The sequence below is a fragment of the Brassica rapa genome, chromosome A09, assembly GCF_000309985.2.
Source record: "Brassica rapa cultivar Chiifu-401-42 chromosome A09, CAAS_Brap_v3.01, whole genome shotgun sequence".
NCBI lineage: Eukaryota > Viridiplantae > Streptophyta > Magnoliopsida > Brassicales > Brassicaceae > Brassica > Brassica rapa.
In genome coordinates, this window is record NC_024803.2 from 41,822,786 (window position 1) to 41,840,750 (window position 17,965).

Sequence of the window (17,965 nt, forward strand, 5' to 3'; positions counted from 1 at the left end):
AATAGTCCTTTAACTTATGTGCTTATAATTAAAATACATGTTTATGTAGAAATACATTATTTTACATATAAAACCCAATTATCTTTTGTTTACATAATATTTTTAATTTTTACAGTTATAAGTAAATAAAATAAATAAATAATAATATTATTTTATTCGAAAGTCTAATTTTTAACAAATAATACTTAATTTTATATTTAAAACTAAAATTATTAATTATAGTTTAATTACTAAAAAAATCTACATAAACTTTACATATTGATAACATATTTATTTAAATATTAATTATTACAACATATTAAAACACCTTAATATTATGGTAAATTACTTCCGGATCTCCATAATGATGGTCAGATAATGTATACTTTGTTTTATTATTTTTGTTTAATGTTTTTCGTAACAAACTGTTTAAATTAAATAATATTGCACTTTTATGGAAAAAATCCAAAAGATATAATGAATGGATCAGTTTTTTAATATTTATAAGTTAAAATGTGTTAATTGTAAAATTTTAAAAGAATCTCTTAAGAATATTCCTTTTTAGAGGAAAAAATAGAGAAATACATTGGAGAGAAACTCACCTCTATTATAGAGTTACTCTATTATAGAAGAAAAAATAGAGAAATACATCGGAGATGGTTTTAAGAGATAGAATTGGGTTTGTATAGAACTAAGCACGTGGCTTGCATGCCATCATCAAGTTCTGTAACGGACCCTTTATAACTTGGGACTTGACCAATTGTCTAACATAGAGAATTTTGAAAATGCTAGAAGCGTGAGTGATTGATAACAGGAATTTCTCTGACGAAGCTATGGGTTCCGTTGCAGAAGAGCAGTCCCTCATCGGACAAGTGTTAATACAGGTTCAGTCAACATCATTATGATAAAAGATTTGAAAGGATACAAACATCAGTTGCGTTTGCTAAACAAGTTTTCAAATTAACCAGGAGGAACTGAAACTATATGCTGAAGATGGTTCAGTCGACATCAAAGGAAACCCACCATTAAAAGACAGAACCGGAAACTGGAAAGCTTGTCCGTTTATTCTAGGTGAATAAATTTTCTTCACTTTGTTTTCGTTGTCTTTAACTGCTCCGAGAGACTGATCTCTCTTTTTTTTTTTAAATGTGCAGGGAATGAATGTTGTGAGCGGTTGGCTTACTACGGCATTGCTATCAATCTCATTACTTACCTAACCACTAAGTTGCACCAAGGAAACGTTTCCGCTGCTAGAAACGTCACAACATGGCAAGGGACTTGTTATATCACTCCTCTCATTGGAGCCGTCTTAGCCGATGCTTATTTGGGTCGATACTGGACCATTGCTTGCTTCTCCTCCATTTATTTCCTCGTAAGTATTATCTATACTATGTTTGGACCAGTCTTTTTGGGGAGTGTGTGTGTTGAACACTGTTTTGTTCTTTATCGATAAATACCCTTAGATAACACTAAATAATGTTTTATGACAAAACTAGCTCACAAGAAAAATACACCTTTCATTTCATTTTGTTTTTCATTGTTTTTTTCACACATATTGAAAATTATTAAATTTCACATTTACTCCCAATTACTATATTATTATTTTGATTATATTAACTAATGAGCTAAAAGAATAAAAATAAAATTGAAAATTTTGAAACTAAATGAACTGTACACATAAAACTACACTTGAAATGAAAATATTGTAGACTCTAGAACGGTAATTAATCTGAAACAGAAAGAGTATTAATTAAAAATTAAAAATACATTTTTTTGTTTTATGTTTTGGTTTAGATTTATTGATTTTCCTTTTAACACTGGGTAACAATACACACATCATAGAAATTATAGTTTAGTATTAAAGTGGTGGGATGAGATTAGAGTTTAGGACTTAAAATAATTTAGTGTTTTTCTTATCAAATTAGTGCTATTTTGATATTTTTATCATTAGATATTTTTTTTTGAATAAACATTTTAAAAATGCTGTTTTGGAAATTTGCCATTCTTTACTTGATGTTCAGGGAATGTCTGCTCTGACTCTCTCTGCTACGGTTCCATATCTGAAACCCGCTGACTGCGTTGGAGACTCCTGCCCATCACCGACCACAGCTCAGAACATAACATTCTTTCTCGGGCTTTACCTTATAGCTCTTGCCACCGGGGGAATCAAACCGTGCGTTGCAACCTTTGGTGCAGACCAGTTTGACGACAGCGACTCGAGTGAACGAGTGAGAAAGTCTTCTTTTTTCAACTGGTTTTACTTCTGTATCAATATCGGGTCGTTTGGATCGTCTGGTCTAGTGTTGGTTCAAGAGAATATCGGTTGGGGGTTAGGTTTCGGGATACCTACTATCTTCATGGGACTAGCTATCATATGTTTCTTCTTTGGCACGCCACTTTATAGGTTTCAGAAACCTAGAGGTAGTCCCATCACACGGATTTGTCAAGTTCTTGTCGCTTCGTTTCGTAAGATGAATCTCGAAGTCCCTGAAGACACAACACTTTTATATGAAACTGAAACACAAAACCTGAGTTACGCGGTCGTCCAAAGTAGGAAACTCGAGCACACAGATGATTACAAGTAATCCTTTCTCTTCTCATCATATCTTTGATTTTCATGATTATTTTTTGTTCAAAATGACATTTGAAATCATTTGTATTAACTGACAATTCTAATGTTATTCAAACATGAAGGATTATTTTAAAAAACAATGAAAACATTTTAAATTGTAGATTTAAGAAAATTTATAGTGATTTGAAAGTTTTATATATATATATATAGTTTATTAGTTAAAAATATTAATAACCTCCAAAATCATTAAAACTCACTAATGATTTGAAACTCACTAAAAATAGATTTCAAGATTGAAGATCAATTTGATATTAGTTTGGTTCGATATATACACTCTTTTTACGATGAATAATTGTGTTATTATAAATTATGAAAATTTTACTAATGATTATACATTCAACAATTCTGCATTCATACGAAGACATAATGCACCACTCTATGGGAACCGCTTGACGGTATACAATTTGATAAAAAAAAGATATTTGTATATTAATGTAGGTACCTTGACAAAGCTGCTGTTATATCAGCACAAGAAGCGAACTCTGGAGATCTTTTAAGTCCTTGGAGTCTATGCACCGTTACGCAGGTCGAAGAACTCAAGATTCTTATACGAATGTTTCCAATATGGGCTTCAGGTATCCTCTTCTCATCTCTCCACGCTCAAGTCTCCACAATGTTTGTCCAACAAGGAAGAGCCATGAACTGCAACATCGGCTCTTTCAAGATCCCCCCAGCGACCCTCGGGGTCTTCGACTGCATCACCGTCCTAGTTTGGGTTCCACTCTACGACCGTTTCAACGTCCCGCTCGCCAAACTTATTACAAGGAACGACAATGGGTTCACCGTGCTTCAACGAATAGGAATAGGTCTTGTCATTTCGGTCTTCTCTATTGTATCAGCAGCCATCGTTGAGAAGGTGCGGCTTGGGGTGGTGGAAACAGGAACAGTTGTTTCTTTAACTGTGTTGTGGCAGGTTCCTCAGATTTTCATACTCGGTGCAGCTGAGGTTTTCTACTGTATAGGACAGCTTGAGTTTTTCTATGGTCAGTCACCAGAGTCGATGAGGAGTCTGTGTTGTGCATTGGGACTGTTGACTTATGCGTTTGGGAGTTACTTGAGCTCGTTGCTGCTCACGGTGGTGACGTATCTCACGACCAAGGACGGTGGAGATGGGTGGATTACGGATGATCTCAACGAAGGACATCTTGATTATTTCTTCTGGTTATTGGCCGGTTTAAGCATTTTGAATGCGGTGGTTTACGTTTTCTCTGCTGTTAATTACAAACAGAAGAAGACGTTATAAACTTTTACTTTTTATTCACGTTTTTGTTGTTGTTGTCTAATCAGAATATAAAATTATCAAACTTATCTGTAGAAATTCATCAATTTTATTTGTTGTTTTCTCAAACCGAAAACGAACCTAATGTTAGCAATGTTTTCAGACAAAAAACCAACCATAGTTTAAGTTTTTTTTTTGACAATTTTGCAAGACAAGTATACATAAAATGCCATATTCCATCTCTAGTACAAAATATCTTCCTTTTTCTTTCTGTTCTTTTTTTTTTCTATCAAACGTTTGATCTGCTTTCAATAACTTGAATAAGTATTACTGGACCCACGATTACTTTGCTGCAGCCTTTTCATTTCCTCAAAGTGTTTATCTAACATATATTTGGTATCCCTTCATTCTTTGATGTAATGATGCTCACTCTGATAACTCTTTACATAAGTCTTAGTGCCCATTATACTTCATTGCCGCTTTCCCTGGAACATCAGGTAAGTGTCTGATTTTCTCTTTGGTGAGATCATTTGTTAGGTAAAAGGTTATAATTATTCGCCTGGCCAGGACTCCAATTAAATTAGCTTTGTATATTAACGTTTGATACATACTCTCAGACCCTTTATCTGGATATGAAAACTTATGATTTGTTCATCTCCAACAACTCATACCTGTATATAATGTTGTGCATTCCAAGAAAAGAATATAGAACCAGGGAACATATATACTCTCATACCGATCTAGAGCACATGAAACAAATGTTGATTTTTTTTTTAATTATTTTTGTCTACATTTGAAGAAAAAAATGAATTGTCAGAAGTTTTAAGTTTCCTGTAGGGGCTCCATAAACACTAGACCGGCCGGCCTGAACACTCTGCATTGTATAGGAAATTCGTCAAAAATTGCAATAATGGTTGGTGGATAAGAGAACTTATACAAAGCCTGTAAAGGGAGATTATTATTCTATGTCCCTCTCCTTCTTCCTTTTGACCTGCCACATTACAACCTACACAATCAGTTTTGTGTTGTTCTTCAATTATCTCTATATTGCCATGATTATAACCATGTGTGGTGCCTTTAGAACCTACACTTTCTCTTGAATTTTTTCAATGATCAAGAAATTTATAGGCGGTCGTTAAGCGTTTTATATGAAATTATTGATTAATCGGGTGATTAGACCAATTTTTTGAATGTCTAGATCGATTTTTGAAAAAGTGTAAAAAAATTGTTTTGTTTAGATAGTTTAAATCCGATTTGTCGATTAGGCGGACATCCGGGTGGCACCTAGACTAATTTTATAGCACTGAATTTTCTACCTGTTGCGATATCCTTTTGTTTGAGTTAGAATTCATAGTTTGATATATTTGGACAAGGGAGCTAAAGATATAGGGATAAGATGATTTTTCTTTTAAGGAAAGAAAAATCACGGATTGTTTGTTTAACTGGTCCTTATCCCCTACTAAGCTTGTTATATACATCCACTACCATAAATTTTATTCACATTGCCACATCTATACTATTGTATATTTCATTATTTTGATTAGTAACAGTAACATATTTTCTGGCAAAAAGTTTTTTTTTGTTAAACCGTTTTAAGAAGAAAAGTTATGTATTAAATATGTTTTGTTGGTGACCCACCTATTCTCAAATCACACTTTTAAACAAACCCTCTCTAGGTGTTTTTCTCTCTCGGGTGATTGCACCTTTCTACTATTATATTTTTTCGATTTTAGATCCCTCGTGTATGTGTTATATATGTGATTGAAATCAATTACTCCTTCCCTTTTTAAATAAGTGTCATTTGACATTTTCTACACAAATTAAAAAAATAATAGAAATATAAATAAATTGTTATTAATTATACCTCTTTAACCAATAGTTTTTGAGATAAATAAAATTATTGATAAAATTAATACAGTTTTCAATTAATTTTCAATTGAAAATAAGTATATATTTATGAAATTGTAAAGTGATATTTTTGTATAACAAAAAAAGTTAAAATGACACTTACTCCGAAATATATGGAGTAATAAATGATAACTAGATTTTGATCCGCGCTTGAAAGCGCGGGTATGATTTTGTTTTGTTTTTTATAATTATGAAATTTAGGGTTTGAATCATATAATTTTGAAGATTATATCACTAATATATAGGTCATTTGCGTAAGCACAATTAATTTGTATGAAATTAGATCATGCGTTTGCGTTTTTGAAGTTTGTTTGAAGATTCATTTGTGTGTAAAAATAGTATAACAATTTGAAACTGGGATAAATATAGTGTTATTAGTAACGATTTATGCTACATTTAATTGTATGTCTATTAACAATCAAACTACCAATTATAATGCCAAGTATTAGAATATTTTCAATTTTTTTATATAAAAGTATCTATAATGTAAATCTAAACTACAATTTACTATTTTATAAGAGTATCAGAGACATATGTTCCATTATTAAAAGTTAGATTTTAAAAAGAATGTTTTATTCACATATATTTTTGTAAGTTATGTTCTTAAGTATTTGGACTTTATTCTATTTTATATTTAATGTGGGTCTCAATTTAATTATGTTTAAGTTTTTGGTTTTATTAATTTGGATTTTATCTGTGTTAGAAATTAATTGTGTAGTCGATGGTACTATGCTCCTTGTGGGTAAAATGAATATTTCGATGTTTTTATAAGTGGGGGAATGAATATTTCGATAAAGTTATGTTATAATAGGTTGTGCTTTGGTTTTGGTTCATGTAATTTATTTTGTTTGGGTATGGTGGTTTAGCAATCGATGATTTAAATAGTTAAAAATAAATAATAATGTATCCAGTTTGATAGTTAGAGTAAAAATCGCGTATATAGGTAAATATTTTGTCACATATTATTATAATATATAGGAGAAGTTCAAAAAAAAAAAAAAAGAGTTCAAACAACTTTTTTTTAAGTAGATTTATTAAAACTTTTTCTTTTTTTAATAGTATTGATTATTATAGTGGTCAAATCTAATAAAATGGTTCGGTAAGAAATTTGACCAATCAAAATAGAATTTAGCTGTTATGATAATCCAAAACTTTTCAACAATCCTATATTATTGTCAAGCTGCATGTATATATACAACTCACAGACACAAATATGTATCAGTTGAAGAAACTTATTGAATGTTGGTTTGTAGTAAAAGCCATGAATCATGGACCTGTGGTCAATTTCACATTAAATTGATTTTGGATCTATTTGGGAATTCATTGCATGTTTGATTTTTCGTTATCATAAGAATTATTTCAGAGAGCAATTAACTAATGTCGCGACATGTACCCACCGAATGAATTTCGTCGCACCAACTTTATATGTGAGAAATTGCTTAACTCGTATGCGATCAGGGCCGTGCCTGACAACATATATAAAGTTAGGAGCAACTAATTTTTTTGGCCATTTTATAACTAAAAGTAGTGTTATAATATATAGAAATATGGGTTCGAATTTAGCACTTTGAATACACTACCAACCAAGTTTAGTTACCATCAGAACCAACTGATCTTTAATGCAATTGGCCCCTAATTTTTTTTTTGTGATCAATTGGCCCCTAAATTATTATTAACTTAACTGGCCCTAAAGCTAATGCTTGATCATCTTACATACATAATAGGTAACTCGTATGTCTTTTGTGTGTAAAACCAATATTTAAATATTTTACTTGATTAACCATTTAATCAAGGTTAAATTTCACAAAATTTACTTTGATTTTCGAAAGCATAAAAGAAAAGTGGGGTTTGACTTATATGTCGTACGTATTTTACATGTGTATTATACCACGTATACGACACTACGGCTAGATTTTAGGTGCAGCGTGAAGAAAATCATAGCGTTTATGTGTTACAACAAGTCTTTATCTTGAAAGTCAATAAACATCTCCTTGAAATATTCTTACATTAGAATTCGTGATTTATATGGGGTAAAAGGTCTACTTTGGACGTACGTAACCTCTAAAATCACCTCTAATTGATTTTAGTATTACGGCTTGGTTTGATTTTTGTAGTGTTATACATGCAACTTTCTCTTTTTGGTCGGTTTTGTTGGAATTCTTGCGTATGCAGTTTTGTTGAATATCTAGGATCTAAATAAAATACACAGTTGAAAAAGGTATTATTGGTACATCTTAAGAAAGGGTGTAAAATAAGTTAAACATGCCAAATAAGTTCCGCCTACTGCAAACAAATGGATTGATTGATAAAATCTATATAGGTTTGTTTACTTTAAAAATGATGACAGTAATCATTTTACTAAACCCTATACTTTTTGCTTAGTTTTTGATCCTACACGGAAGTATTAACATTTACACCCCAAAAAAACATAGAATAAACCCAGGGGAAAAACTGAAATATATATTGTAATAAAAACTAAGCTGATGACAAACCGGGTCTACGGTCAAGAAGATGTGCACAAGCACCACTTACATACCCATTTGGCCATTTCGTCATCGACGACATTTACGTCCCACCACCTTCCTACTTTAAGCAACCTCCTACGTTTTTTCTCTTCCTCTTCTTCTCTCTATTTTAATTTTAATTTTTAATTTAATTTATCTATAACAATGTGGGATCCGAATTACTGCAATCACGAACCAGTAATTTTACTGGGCTACCACATAGGGAAATGATTTAAATTTGTTTTCAACATGCAGCAAGAAATCAGAAAAGGTAAGAGGACAGGAAAGAAGCAGAAGCATAGGGGCTTGTGTAGTGAATATCATTACATTTTTAATGAAAACTGCGTATATAAAACTATATTTTTTTTTTAGAAACGAAATTTGATCAGAAAAAAACTACTCCCTCCGTTTCACAATAGATGATGTTATTCTTTAGTGCACAAAGATTAAGAAAATTATTTTTTTCTATAAAGTAGTTTTAAAAATATAATTTAAAAATCATCCAACCAATTACATAAATGACTACAACATCTAATTGATTACACAGTTTTCAATAAAGCTAAAAATAACATAAAAATATCACAACATCATCTATTTTGAAACAATAAAAATCTTCTAAAACATCATCTAATATGAAACAGATGGAGTATTAGAAACGAACCAAAAAGTGATGAAATGATGAAATGGAGATGGACGAAAATGAAAAAAGGAAATTAGGGTAATGAAGTAAAAAAGTTGGTTTAAATACGTAAAAAAAACAAAAAAAAAAACGAAGAGAAAATAGGAAACTAAAAAAAAAGAATGATGATCTTAAGGTCAAAGCATTGCAGTTGGGTTATTTACATTTTTTAAATCTGATCTAAAAAGAGTTATGATGAAAAAAGAAGTTTTGACACCGTTAGGGAAATTTTTCATTTGGGTAAATCCCAATAAGGTAATTATTGTAAGCAATTAGGATTGGACAAATCGAAAGCACATATTCTGATATAAGAGAACCATTTTGTATTACACGTATCACATGAATTTTGTATGTAGACTAGTTTTCAAAGTATGCAAATCTCATATTTTTCATAGACACTTACTGTGTCAAAACCAAAAGCTCTAACCTCTTTACTATCTGGATAATAGTTTGCATGACAACTTTTCTCCAACGGGAGTGGTCCATGGATTATTGATACCAACCAAAATTCAAAAAGATTCTTGAAAAGCTATTTTCTACTAATACATGCAAAGTCAAATGGATGATAAATTTGCGTTGAATGTATTCTATTCTTTTTTCTATCAAGATTGTATGTATTCTATTCTGTTAGGTCAAAACACATGTCACCTCAGACTATATGAGTATAACAACATTCCAGCTGGTAATTTAAAAAAATATCCCATATTTCTTCTTTCTGTTTTGGTCGTCCAAGAAATTAATTATCATATATCATAATTTCTGAAATTTTATTTTCTTTACCTTTTTATACACACGCACAAATATAATATAAATATTCACATTGAACAAACATAAACACGAACACAAACACACATATAAGCACGAGTTCTTCTAAAAGAGACAAAAGGGAATAGAAGGAAAAGAAACCTTTATCCTTTATAAAAACAGAAAAGATCGTCCTTATTAGTCTATAACCTTCTCCACTCGTAGGGTTCTTTACTTCTTTTTCTTCACAATCTCTCTTCTTCACCACAAAAAGACTAGGGTTTTCGTGGGCTAATATCTAAATGGGTAGATGCGGAAGGAGCAGCGACGGAGGGATTAGTGGAGCTAGACCGTACGTACGGTCTCCGGTACCTCGCCTGAAATGGACGCCGGAGCTTCATCAGAACTTCGTTCACGCCGTTGATATGCTCGGTGGTCAATACAGTCAGTTTTGTCAAACCAACTTTTATTTCTTTTTGTCCTTTTTATAAAAAACATGTCTTAAAAGTTTTTTTTAAAAGTTCATCAATCGTCATCTTCAAGATCTAAATGTTTGTATTTTTTTGGGTTTGAATGAAACAGAAGCAACTCCAAAACTTGTTCTTAAGATAATGGATGTAAAGGGACTAACAATATCACACGTCAAGAGCCATCTCCAGGTCAAACAAAATGATGAAACATTTCATTTTTATTATTTTTATTATCTTGGCCATCATACTACTTTATTCACCTTAGCTTATAATAATTTGATTGTTTGTTTAGTAATCTGAATATTTAAAACGTTTCTTTTTTGTTTTGATCATGCCGCAGATGTATAGAGGATACAAACCCACTCTTCTTGGACGATCAGGTAATAAATTTTAGAAATATTTGGGATCACATATTAAGGCAGTCAATTACACTTATTACGCCACAAGTCAAGACTATGACGGTTAATTTCAAACTCCAACTATAGGCATCAAAACTGTAATTTATAAATTTAAGTCGTGTTAGACCATTGTCATACATATACATAGGGTAATTCAGTCATACAGTTGGTCTTGTTCCCACCATTCACATCAAAATTGTACTGCATGAATGTATTTTTCACTGGACCATTGTCATAAAAGTATAAATACTGGTGAAATATTTATTATAACAAGGGAAAAAGAATTTATCTATGTCTTGTAGGTAAATAGATGCTTCTTAAATTTGATGGTCAATTAATTAATTAATGTTTTTATCATATATTTCTGGGCGACAAAAGAGAGTTCATCATCTTCAAGAAGAAGAAGACAAGACAATGAAGATCATTTTTATGACAACTTGTCTGAACACGCAAGGAATGATTGTCTTTTGGGTTTTCACTCTTTCAACTTTAGGTAATTTTATTTTAATTTTTTTTTCATTTTACTTTTTGGCAGAAATGGAAAGGGAATATTAATTTGTTTCTGACAAGTCTTTTAATTTTATTCCAGAAAATAGGTATGCTATCATATAGTTTTGTTTGAATATGAATTGTCGAATTTTTTTAATTTTTGCTCTCCTTTTTTGTTTGGGGAGAAGAGGGCGGACTTCAGCTGATAATGATGACGATGACTTTCTCAACAACATTAGCATGGAGAGAACGAAGACATTTGCAGGCATTGGCGAGTCCAACAAATTTCAGTCTAACCACTTTCTCGAGGTAATAAAAATATATTCAGTTTCAGAATATGGTTTCATAAATAGCATTTACGAAGTAAAACAGTATTTTAGACTCAGATTAACACTCATTATATAAAACGATTGAGCAGTGTAGGAACATTTCCAATGGAATACAAAAATTTACTCTATATTTTATACTCCCTCTGTTTTTTTTTAAATAACGTTCTATAAGTTTCACACAAATTAAGGCACCTAATACAATATCTGTTCTACCCTCTCCATCAATTAATTATCATCTCTCGTTACACACATTCTTTTTAAAAAAAGAAAATATAATAAGGGTAAATAAAGTCTTATTTCATTATATCTTGCATTGTTTTCCGAGGACGTCAACTATAATGATACAAAACAAATATTCTAAAACGTCTTTTAAAAGAAAACGGAGGGAGTACTAAAATATTGTAACTCTATTATAGAGTTGAATTTGCTCCAATAGTTCACTCTATAATAGAGTGAAATTTAGAGTAATGTTGTTTTTTTATTCTATATTACTCTATATTGAATTTAGAATAAAAAAACAACATTACTCTATATTTCACTCTATTATAGAGTGAACTATTGATGTAAATTCAACTCTATAATAGAATTACTCTTTTTTAGAGTGAAATATAGAGTAAATTTTTGTGTTCCATTGGAGATAGTCTAATGACAACACTAGAGGATTGGTGCACCAAAATAAAATTTGATGTTTTGGTGTTAAAAAGACACCAAATTTGATGTTTTGATGTTGAACTTTATTTTTTTTAATTACAACTACAACATTAAATTCTACAGATCAAAATTCTGTACACAATATTACTTAGTGAATTAATCTGATTTTATAACCTAATCATAATATTTTCCTATTCTATAATCTACAGCTTCTAATAACTAATACCCATATCATTTGAGATTTTAAATGATTTAGACTATACTAATATATTGTGGACTTGTCTTAAGTTTCGACTGTGAAATGCTATTACATAATAAGAGATTTTTTTAACAATTAAAGCTAAAATAGCTATCAGGAACTAAGAACTTGTGGCTTTGAGCTTATTCAGGTACAGAGAACGAAGAACATTTGGGTCAACGAAGAAGAAGATTTAACACTGTCTCTATCGTTGGATCATCCTCATAATTCTCAGAAACGTTGGAGAAGCAATACGTCGTCGTCACTTAGTGAAACCAGCGAAGCAGTCTCGTCTGCTTTCATTTCCAGGGATTGTTTCGCTTCTTCAAAGATTGATCTTAATCTTAATCTCTCTTTTTCCTCCTCTTCTTCTTAGCTGAATCTTTGTTCCTTTGTTTTCAATATTAGTGTAGTGAACATTTAGGTTTTTTTTAACGCAGTGTTTTAGCTAGGCTTCTAAATTTGTTCTCGTTCGCGATGTTTTTATGGGCCTTCGTACGTTGTCACGGTCGATTTGGAGCCAAAGCAATTTGAGTGGTTGTAAACTTATGATTAGATTTGGTTTTCACATGAAGCACTTGGATTACAGATTGATTACACGACATGTTAAGAGGGAAGACTGGATTACATTTTGTTTTTGTTTGAATGAAAATTAATGGCTCATCCGGTGATTAGTGTGTTTGCCTAATCTTTGTTGTTATATGTATTCCAGAAAAGAAGCATTAAAGGCAACGTTTTACCGTTAAGTAGTGGGTGTAATTATTTTTTTGGTGTAATTTAATTTATCAACGCATTAAATTTATAACCGTTAATTTTGCGGGAAAAAGTGATAGCAGAAATTTAAATTATTTATGGGAAATAGCAGTATTGCGATTGTTTGTGGTTGCATGTGGGTTGTAATTGTTCTTATGAATTTGGATCCACTACGATCGTTGCTGCTATGACTTTAATTTTAAAGCTACAAGTTCTGCTAAACTATGTATTGCTTTCTAATATTCTTGACTTTACTTTCCAGAGTTTTAGAACCGGGGAAGAAACAAGCAGACTCTTGGACCATTTGGTGATTGTTGCATTGGATGCTAAGGCGTGTGTGTGTTGCTTACCACTCCACAAGCATTGTTTCAGCCTTGTGAGGGAATGAGTTGATTTTTCTCGAGAAGCCTATTTTATGACCCGGCTTACTTGAAAATAATGAGGACAGTTAAGCTAAGACTTCTAGCATTAAATTAATCGGTGATAAGTGGATTGATTCATTTATCTTATATTATTTAAAATCTATTTCAACAGTCGATGTGGGAGATTTAGTCTCTAACACTCTCATTCGAAATGATGTCTCTTTGAACGTTAATTTCAGTGTGTTTGGACAAAGATCAATTAACCAATTTTAGGCTTAATCTATATAGATCGATGGGCCAACTTTAAACTAGATAAGTGTGGATCAAATTTTAGGATCGGATTCTGATATCATGTTAATATGACGAGAGATACATGTGAAGAATTGTATTTACTCTCGTAAGAATAATAATTAGGATTACGTACATTTTTGTATTAGTGATTTTTCCTAATCTATGTAGTACAAATATATGTAATACTAGGTTAAGATCCGCGCCTTGCGCGGGATGAACATTATATATATAAATTATTTTATTTATTATATGTTTGTAACATATTATGAAATAATAAATATATATTGAATAATTAAAAATTCATCATCTACTATTTATATAATTAAATTGGTGCGAACATATAAATAAATTTTATAAATAAATAAAAATATTTTTTCTATTTGATATGATATATAATTAAATTTAAATGATAGTAACATATATATGGTATATTTTAATATTAATATTTATTAGATGATTTTTTTGCTCATATTTTTTTTTCATTTGTATCTGTTATAGCAAAAAGTCTAAATTAGTGATAACAAAATTTTCACTGTGGGATTAATGGTTTAAGTAATTTATAATATCTTAAAAAATTAAGTTATCAATATTTTTTCAAATTTTTTATCCAAAAAATGTTCAAAGTAAATTTCAAAATTAAGATATTTATATATTTTTATATGGCATATAGTTTTATTTAAAATGATACATATATTTATATATCTTTTATAATTGATACATATTAAATGAGACTTTCAACTTATATTATTTTTTAATTATTTTTATTATGTCATAACAAAAGTTTTAAATCATAGATCACAAAATTTGAATGTGAAACTTTTAACAGTTTTAGTAATTTATACTTGTTTTTAAAAATTCAAAATATAATATATAAATAATTTTTTTAATTTTTATTATATGGTTACTATGATTGTTTAATTTATTTTAATAGCTTAAAATTAAACAAATATAATTATAATACATACTTATTTTTATCAAATCTTTATTATTCAAAATCATTAATTATCATATATACTTTAGCCACATTAGGCAATTCCATAATCTTATTTAAGGAAATAATAAAGCATATTAATAATGTATATATTGTGGTTTAATAAAAAGCTTATTATATATTTAGATGGACCAGCCTATTTTTCTAAGGATTCTAAGAATCATTCTAGTGATGACATGTGGCTACAAAAAAATGTTGCAATGCTTCTCAAATAATACATAGGGGATATTATATAATAAATATACAATATTTGCTAATAATATCTTTGATACTCTATATCCTTCTATAAGGACAAGTAATTGATCTCTTGCGGTCCGTTCTTGAAATTGGAATACAGTTTTGTTTTCATAAATGGATGTGATGTGGTTCAGGAACCTGTTTCCACGGTTTTTCCAAATTGCATTTCTACTAGTGGTTCAATGTGGTGGGCTAACTAAAATTGTATTGGGCTGGGCGGGTCTCTTGTAGTCTTTTATTTCTTTTTGCAATCCAATAAATTTGCAGTGACAAAAAGTATTAGCGGGGGGATAGGGGAACTTTTGTTTTCCCAGCAAAAAAAGAAATTGTCAAAAAAAAAAAAACTTTTGTAGAAATTTTCAAATTGGATTAAATGATTATTATATGTGTCAGTGAAATTTAAAAATAAATTTAGCTAATATTTGATGCTTTAACCACACGAAAACTCTGCCTTGGATACACCGGTATCATTAATGATTTCATATGTTACTAAATTCCTATATTCCTTTGGGGAGCATCCGATAAAATTGAAATGGTTTAGAAAAACCTTATTTGTAGTGCTAGCAATAGTGTGTACATTTAATAAGATGACAAGAAGAATTTTTTTAATTCGACACATAATCGAGTTGCATTTAATGAAAGACAGAGAGTAGGATTTTTGAAGTTAGATAAACATTCTCGAAATATTCGACGGACAATTATTCTCTCTCTATCTCTCTCTCTCTCTCTCTTTGTGAAACTTTTTCCACGTACCTTGAATTTCAAAACCCTAATTTTCATCAACAAGATCATGATACGGCACGTCATCTTCATCCGTTATGTGTTGACTTTTTAATACAGTCACCACCCTCGATATTGGTTCACTAGCAATATCCGACTAATCGTCTCTACCGTTAGACTTCATAACTCGAGATTTTAGGCCGGACATAGGTATTATACTAAGGTGTATGCATCTTCGTTATATCATTGAGCAATGTTTATAGTTTTTTTGGGTTAACGTTGTAGTTAGAATTAATTGATCAAAACTCGTTTTTATTCACAAAATTACAAAATTAATCCTTCTTATCTCCCAAAAATAACAATTTCTTCGGTGAATATATACCAACAAAGCCTATGCTTGCGCTCTACCGTTAGACTTCATAACTCGAAATTTTAGACCGGACATAAGTATTATACTAAGGTGTATGCATCTTCGTTATGTCATTGAGCAATGTTTATAGTTTTTTTGGGTTAACGTTGTAGTTAGAATTAATTGATCAAAACTCGTTTTCATTCACAAAATTACAAAATTAATCCTTCATATCTTCCAAAAATAATAATTTCTTCATATCTCCCCCCCCCCCCCCCCCCTCCCCTCTCTTATTTAACAGACTTTTCAGACGTCAGACGTGAGTTTTTTTATTTTTTCAGATGCTCCCCTATATCTATTCTTTTGGGAGCATCCGAAGTAAACGATTAATAGACGTGATCTTTTCTGTACGAAGTTGATTACTGATCGTCATTATAAAGTAAAAATACTAATAGTTGGTATTATTAGAAAAAAATAAACATTAAAACGAAAAAATGTGTCGTTTTGTATTCTCCTTGTATTTTTCTTCGGTATCTAACTATTTTATTTGACAAACACAAAATAGAATCTAAGGACTTTTCTGGCCTGTCACATTTATTGTCATATCATTGCATAGGGCAGTAAAGAGGAGGTGATTATTCTAGTGTGCGTGTGTGTTTTTATTTTTTCTAATTTACCTTTTTGCTATTTGCTACTAATTTCTTTTCATTTCGAAGGACAGTTGGCGTTGTCACGAGTGTGTGTCTTGTGATGCTTTGCCTAAAATCTTTTCACGTTTTATATAATTTGTTATATTGGTATCTGTATCGATATGTATCCATATATGCAATACTGTTATCCACAAACTTGTCTTGTCCCCATCAAAGTTAAGTTAACGGCCTAGAATCAACAATATCCTGTCTCAACGTTCATCTTCTCTCTTTTTTTTTGGTTCACCATTCATCTTCTCTTCATACATAATCATCGTATATGATTGTGGCTTTCCTTTCATGTTTCGTTTGAAAAAAAATACATTAGGAAATTTGCTTGTGTACTGAATACTAAAAACCATTAGAACAGCAGATCATGATTCAAAGTATATATATATATACACTATTGTGCAATGATATATCATATATGTAACTCTAGGAGACACAAAAGAACATGCCATGTTTTTTAAATAGTATAATATTATTTTGATTTCATAGATTTCAAAGAAAATAAAATATATTTGTTGAAAAACATATGGTGCAATGATTATTTTTATTAGATATAATTGCATATGGCCATATAAATTTTGAAGATTCGTCTATATGTTTTGGTTAAAAATCTCCAATCATAAAAGTATGAGCTAAATCAAGTTCAGTTCGACAGATTATAAGAATTGAGGTCATACCAAAGTTGAATTGACGCTATGTTTTTAGAAATTAGGATTGTGTTTGTCGATTATTAACGTATTATCAACTAAAATTGACGAGTGTGCTGTGGAGGCAGGGCTGGCTTTTGCATAGCTAGACAAAAACAAAGAACCGTTTGTGTCCACAGATTTAGCTGCAAACCCCACTAAAAATACTTCATTAAATTACGTACAATGGAAATATTAAATAAAAAATTTAACAGTTGAACCCTTAGAATAGGGATGTTGACGAAAATAAAAGGAAAACGTAAAAACTAAGCAAATGCTAACAAAAAGAAGATGCACAAAATAAAGTGTATCACAAAAAAAATTTTGTTCTATGGTTTGCAGTTTAACAAAACTGAATATTAAAACTGTAAGAAGGAGGAAAATAGCAACAAAACCGCAATGGATAAAAATATATTTTTTGAAACTAAGTGGTGGTGGTAGTCTATTGGTAATCTTTTGGGGTTTGTTGTGTATCCACATCAGTCATGGACTTGAGTTTTGGCCCAAGTGATTTACAAAGTGAATCGTAATAAAGAATTGGTTCACCCTTTGGTATTAGTCGAAAGGTATTTCAAATTCGAATCAGGCAGTTTGATAGTCAATCCACTTTGTAGCACTAAGTGGTTCTTCCCGAGACC

The 17,965-nt window shown here is 30.7% G+C and overlaps 2 protein-coding genes across 3 annotated transcripts; both read left to right on the forward strand.

Annotated features, from left to right (window-relative positions):
• The first annotated feature begins 16 nt into the window (after positions 1-16).
• Positions 17-13,045, forward strand: LOC103842957 (protein NRT1/ PTR FAMILY 8.3-like). Of its 2 annotated transcripts, XM_033278823.1 has the most exons (7): positions 17-863; positions 948-1,050; positions 1,134-1,351; positions 2,001-2,560; positions 3,050-10,324; positions 10,476-10,515; positions 10,912-13,045. In XM_033278823.1, the coding sequence occupies exons 1-5, from the start codon at positions 813-815 to the stop codon at positions 3,852-3,854; spliced, it is 1,737 nt and encodes a 578-aa protein (XP_033134714.1). In that variant the 5' UTR covers positions 17-812; the 3' UTR covers positions 3,855-10,324; positions 10,476-10,515; positions 10,912-13,045. The 2 variants fall into 2 exon arrangements, with proteins under 2 accessions (XP_033134714.1, XP_009117889.1); XM_009119641.3 differs by having other exon boundaries at positions 3,050-11,026; positions 11,211-13,045.
• Positions 9,868-12,810, forward strand: LOC103842958 (putative Myb family transcription factor At1g14600). The gene is made up of 6 exons (XM_009119642.3): positions 9,868-10,109; positions 10,248-10,324; positions 10,476-10,515; positions 10,912-11,026; positions 11,211-11,331; positions 12,392-12,810. The coding sequence occupies exons 1-6, from the start codon at positions 9,968-9,970 to the stop codon at positions 12,614-12,616; spliced, it is 720 nt and encodes a 239-aa protein (XP_009117890.1). The 5' UTR covers positions 9,868-9,967; the 3' UTR covers positions 12,617-12,810.
• Positions 13,046-17,965: the final 4,920 nt, after the last annotated feature.

What these genes read in the sequence shown, in the direction of transcription:
- LOC103842957 (XM_009119641.3), top strand. Translation starts at nt 813, where the DNA reads ATGGGTTCCGTTGCAGAAGAGCAGTCCCTCATCGGACAAGTGTTAATA. An exon ending in AGCTTGTCCGTTTATTCTAG is followed by an intron (nt 1,051 to 1,133) that starts GTGAATAAATTT and finishes TTAAATGTGCAG; the next exon opens with GGAATGAATGTTGTGAGCGG. An exon ending in TCTCCTCCATTTATTTCCTC is followed by an intron (nt 1,352 to 2,000) that starts GTAAGTATTATC and finishes CTTGATGTTCAG; the next exon opens with GGAATGTCTGCTCTGACTCT.
- LOC103842958 (XM_009119642.3), top strand. Translation starts at nt 9,968, where the DNA reads ATGGGTAGATGCGGAAGGAGCAGCGACGGAGGGATTAGTGGAGCTAGA. An exon ending in ACGTCAAGAGCCATCTCCAG is followed by an intron (nt 10,325 to 10,475) that starts GTCAAACAAAAT and finishes ATCATGCCGCAG; the next exon opens with ATGTATAGAGGATACAAACC. An exon ending in AGTCTAACCACTTTCTCGAG is followed by an intron (nt 11,332 to 12,391) that starts GTAATAAAAATA and finishes GAGCTTATTCAG; the next exon opens with GTACAGAGAACGAAGAACAT.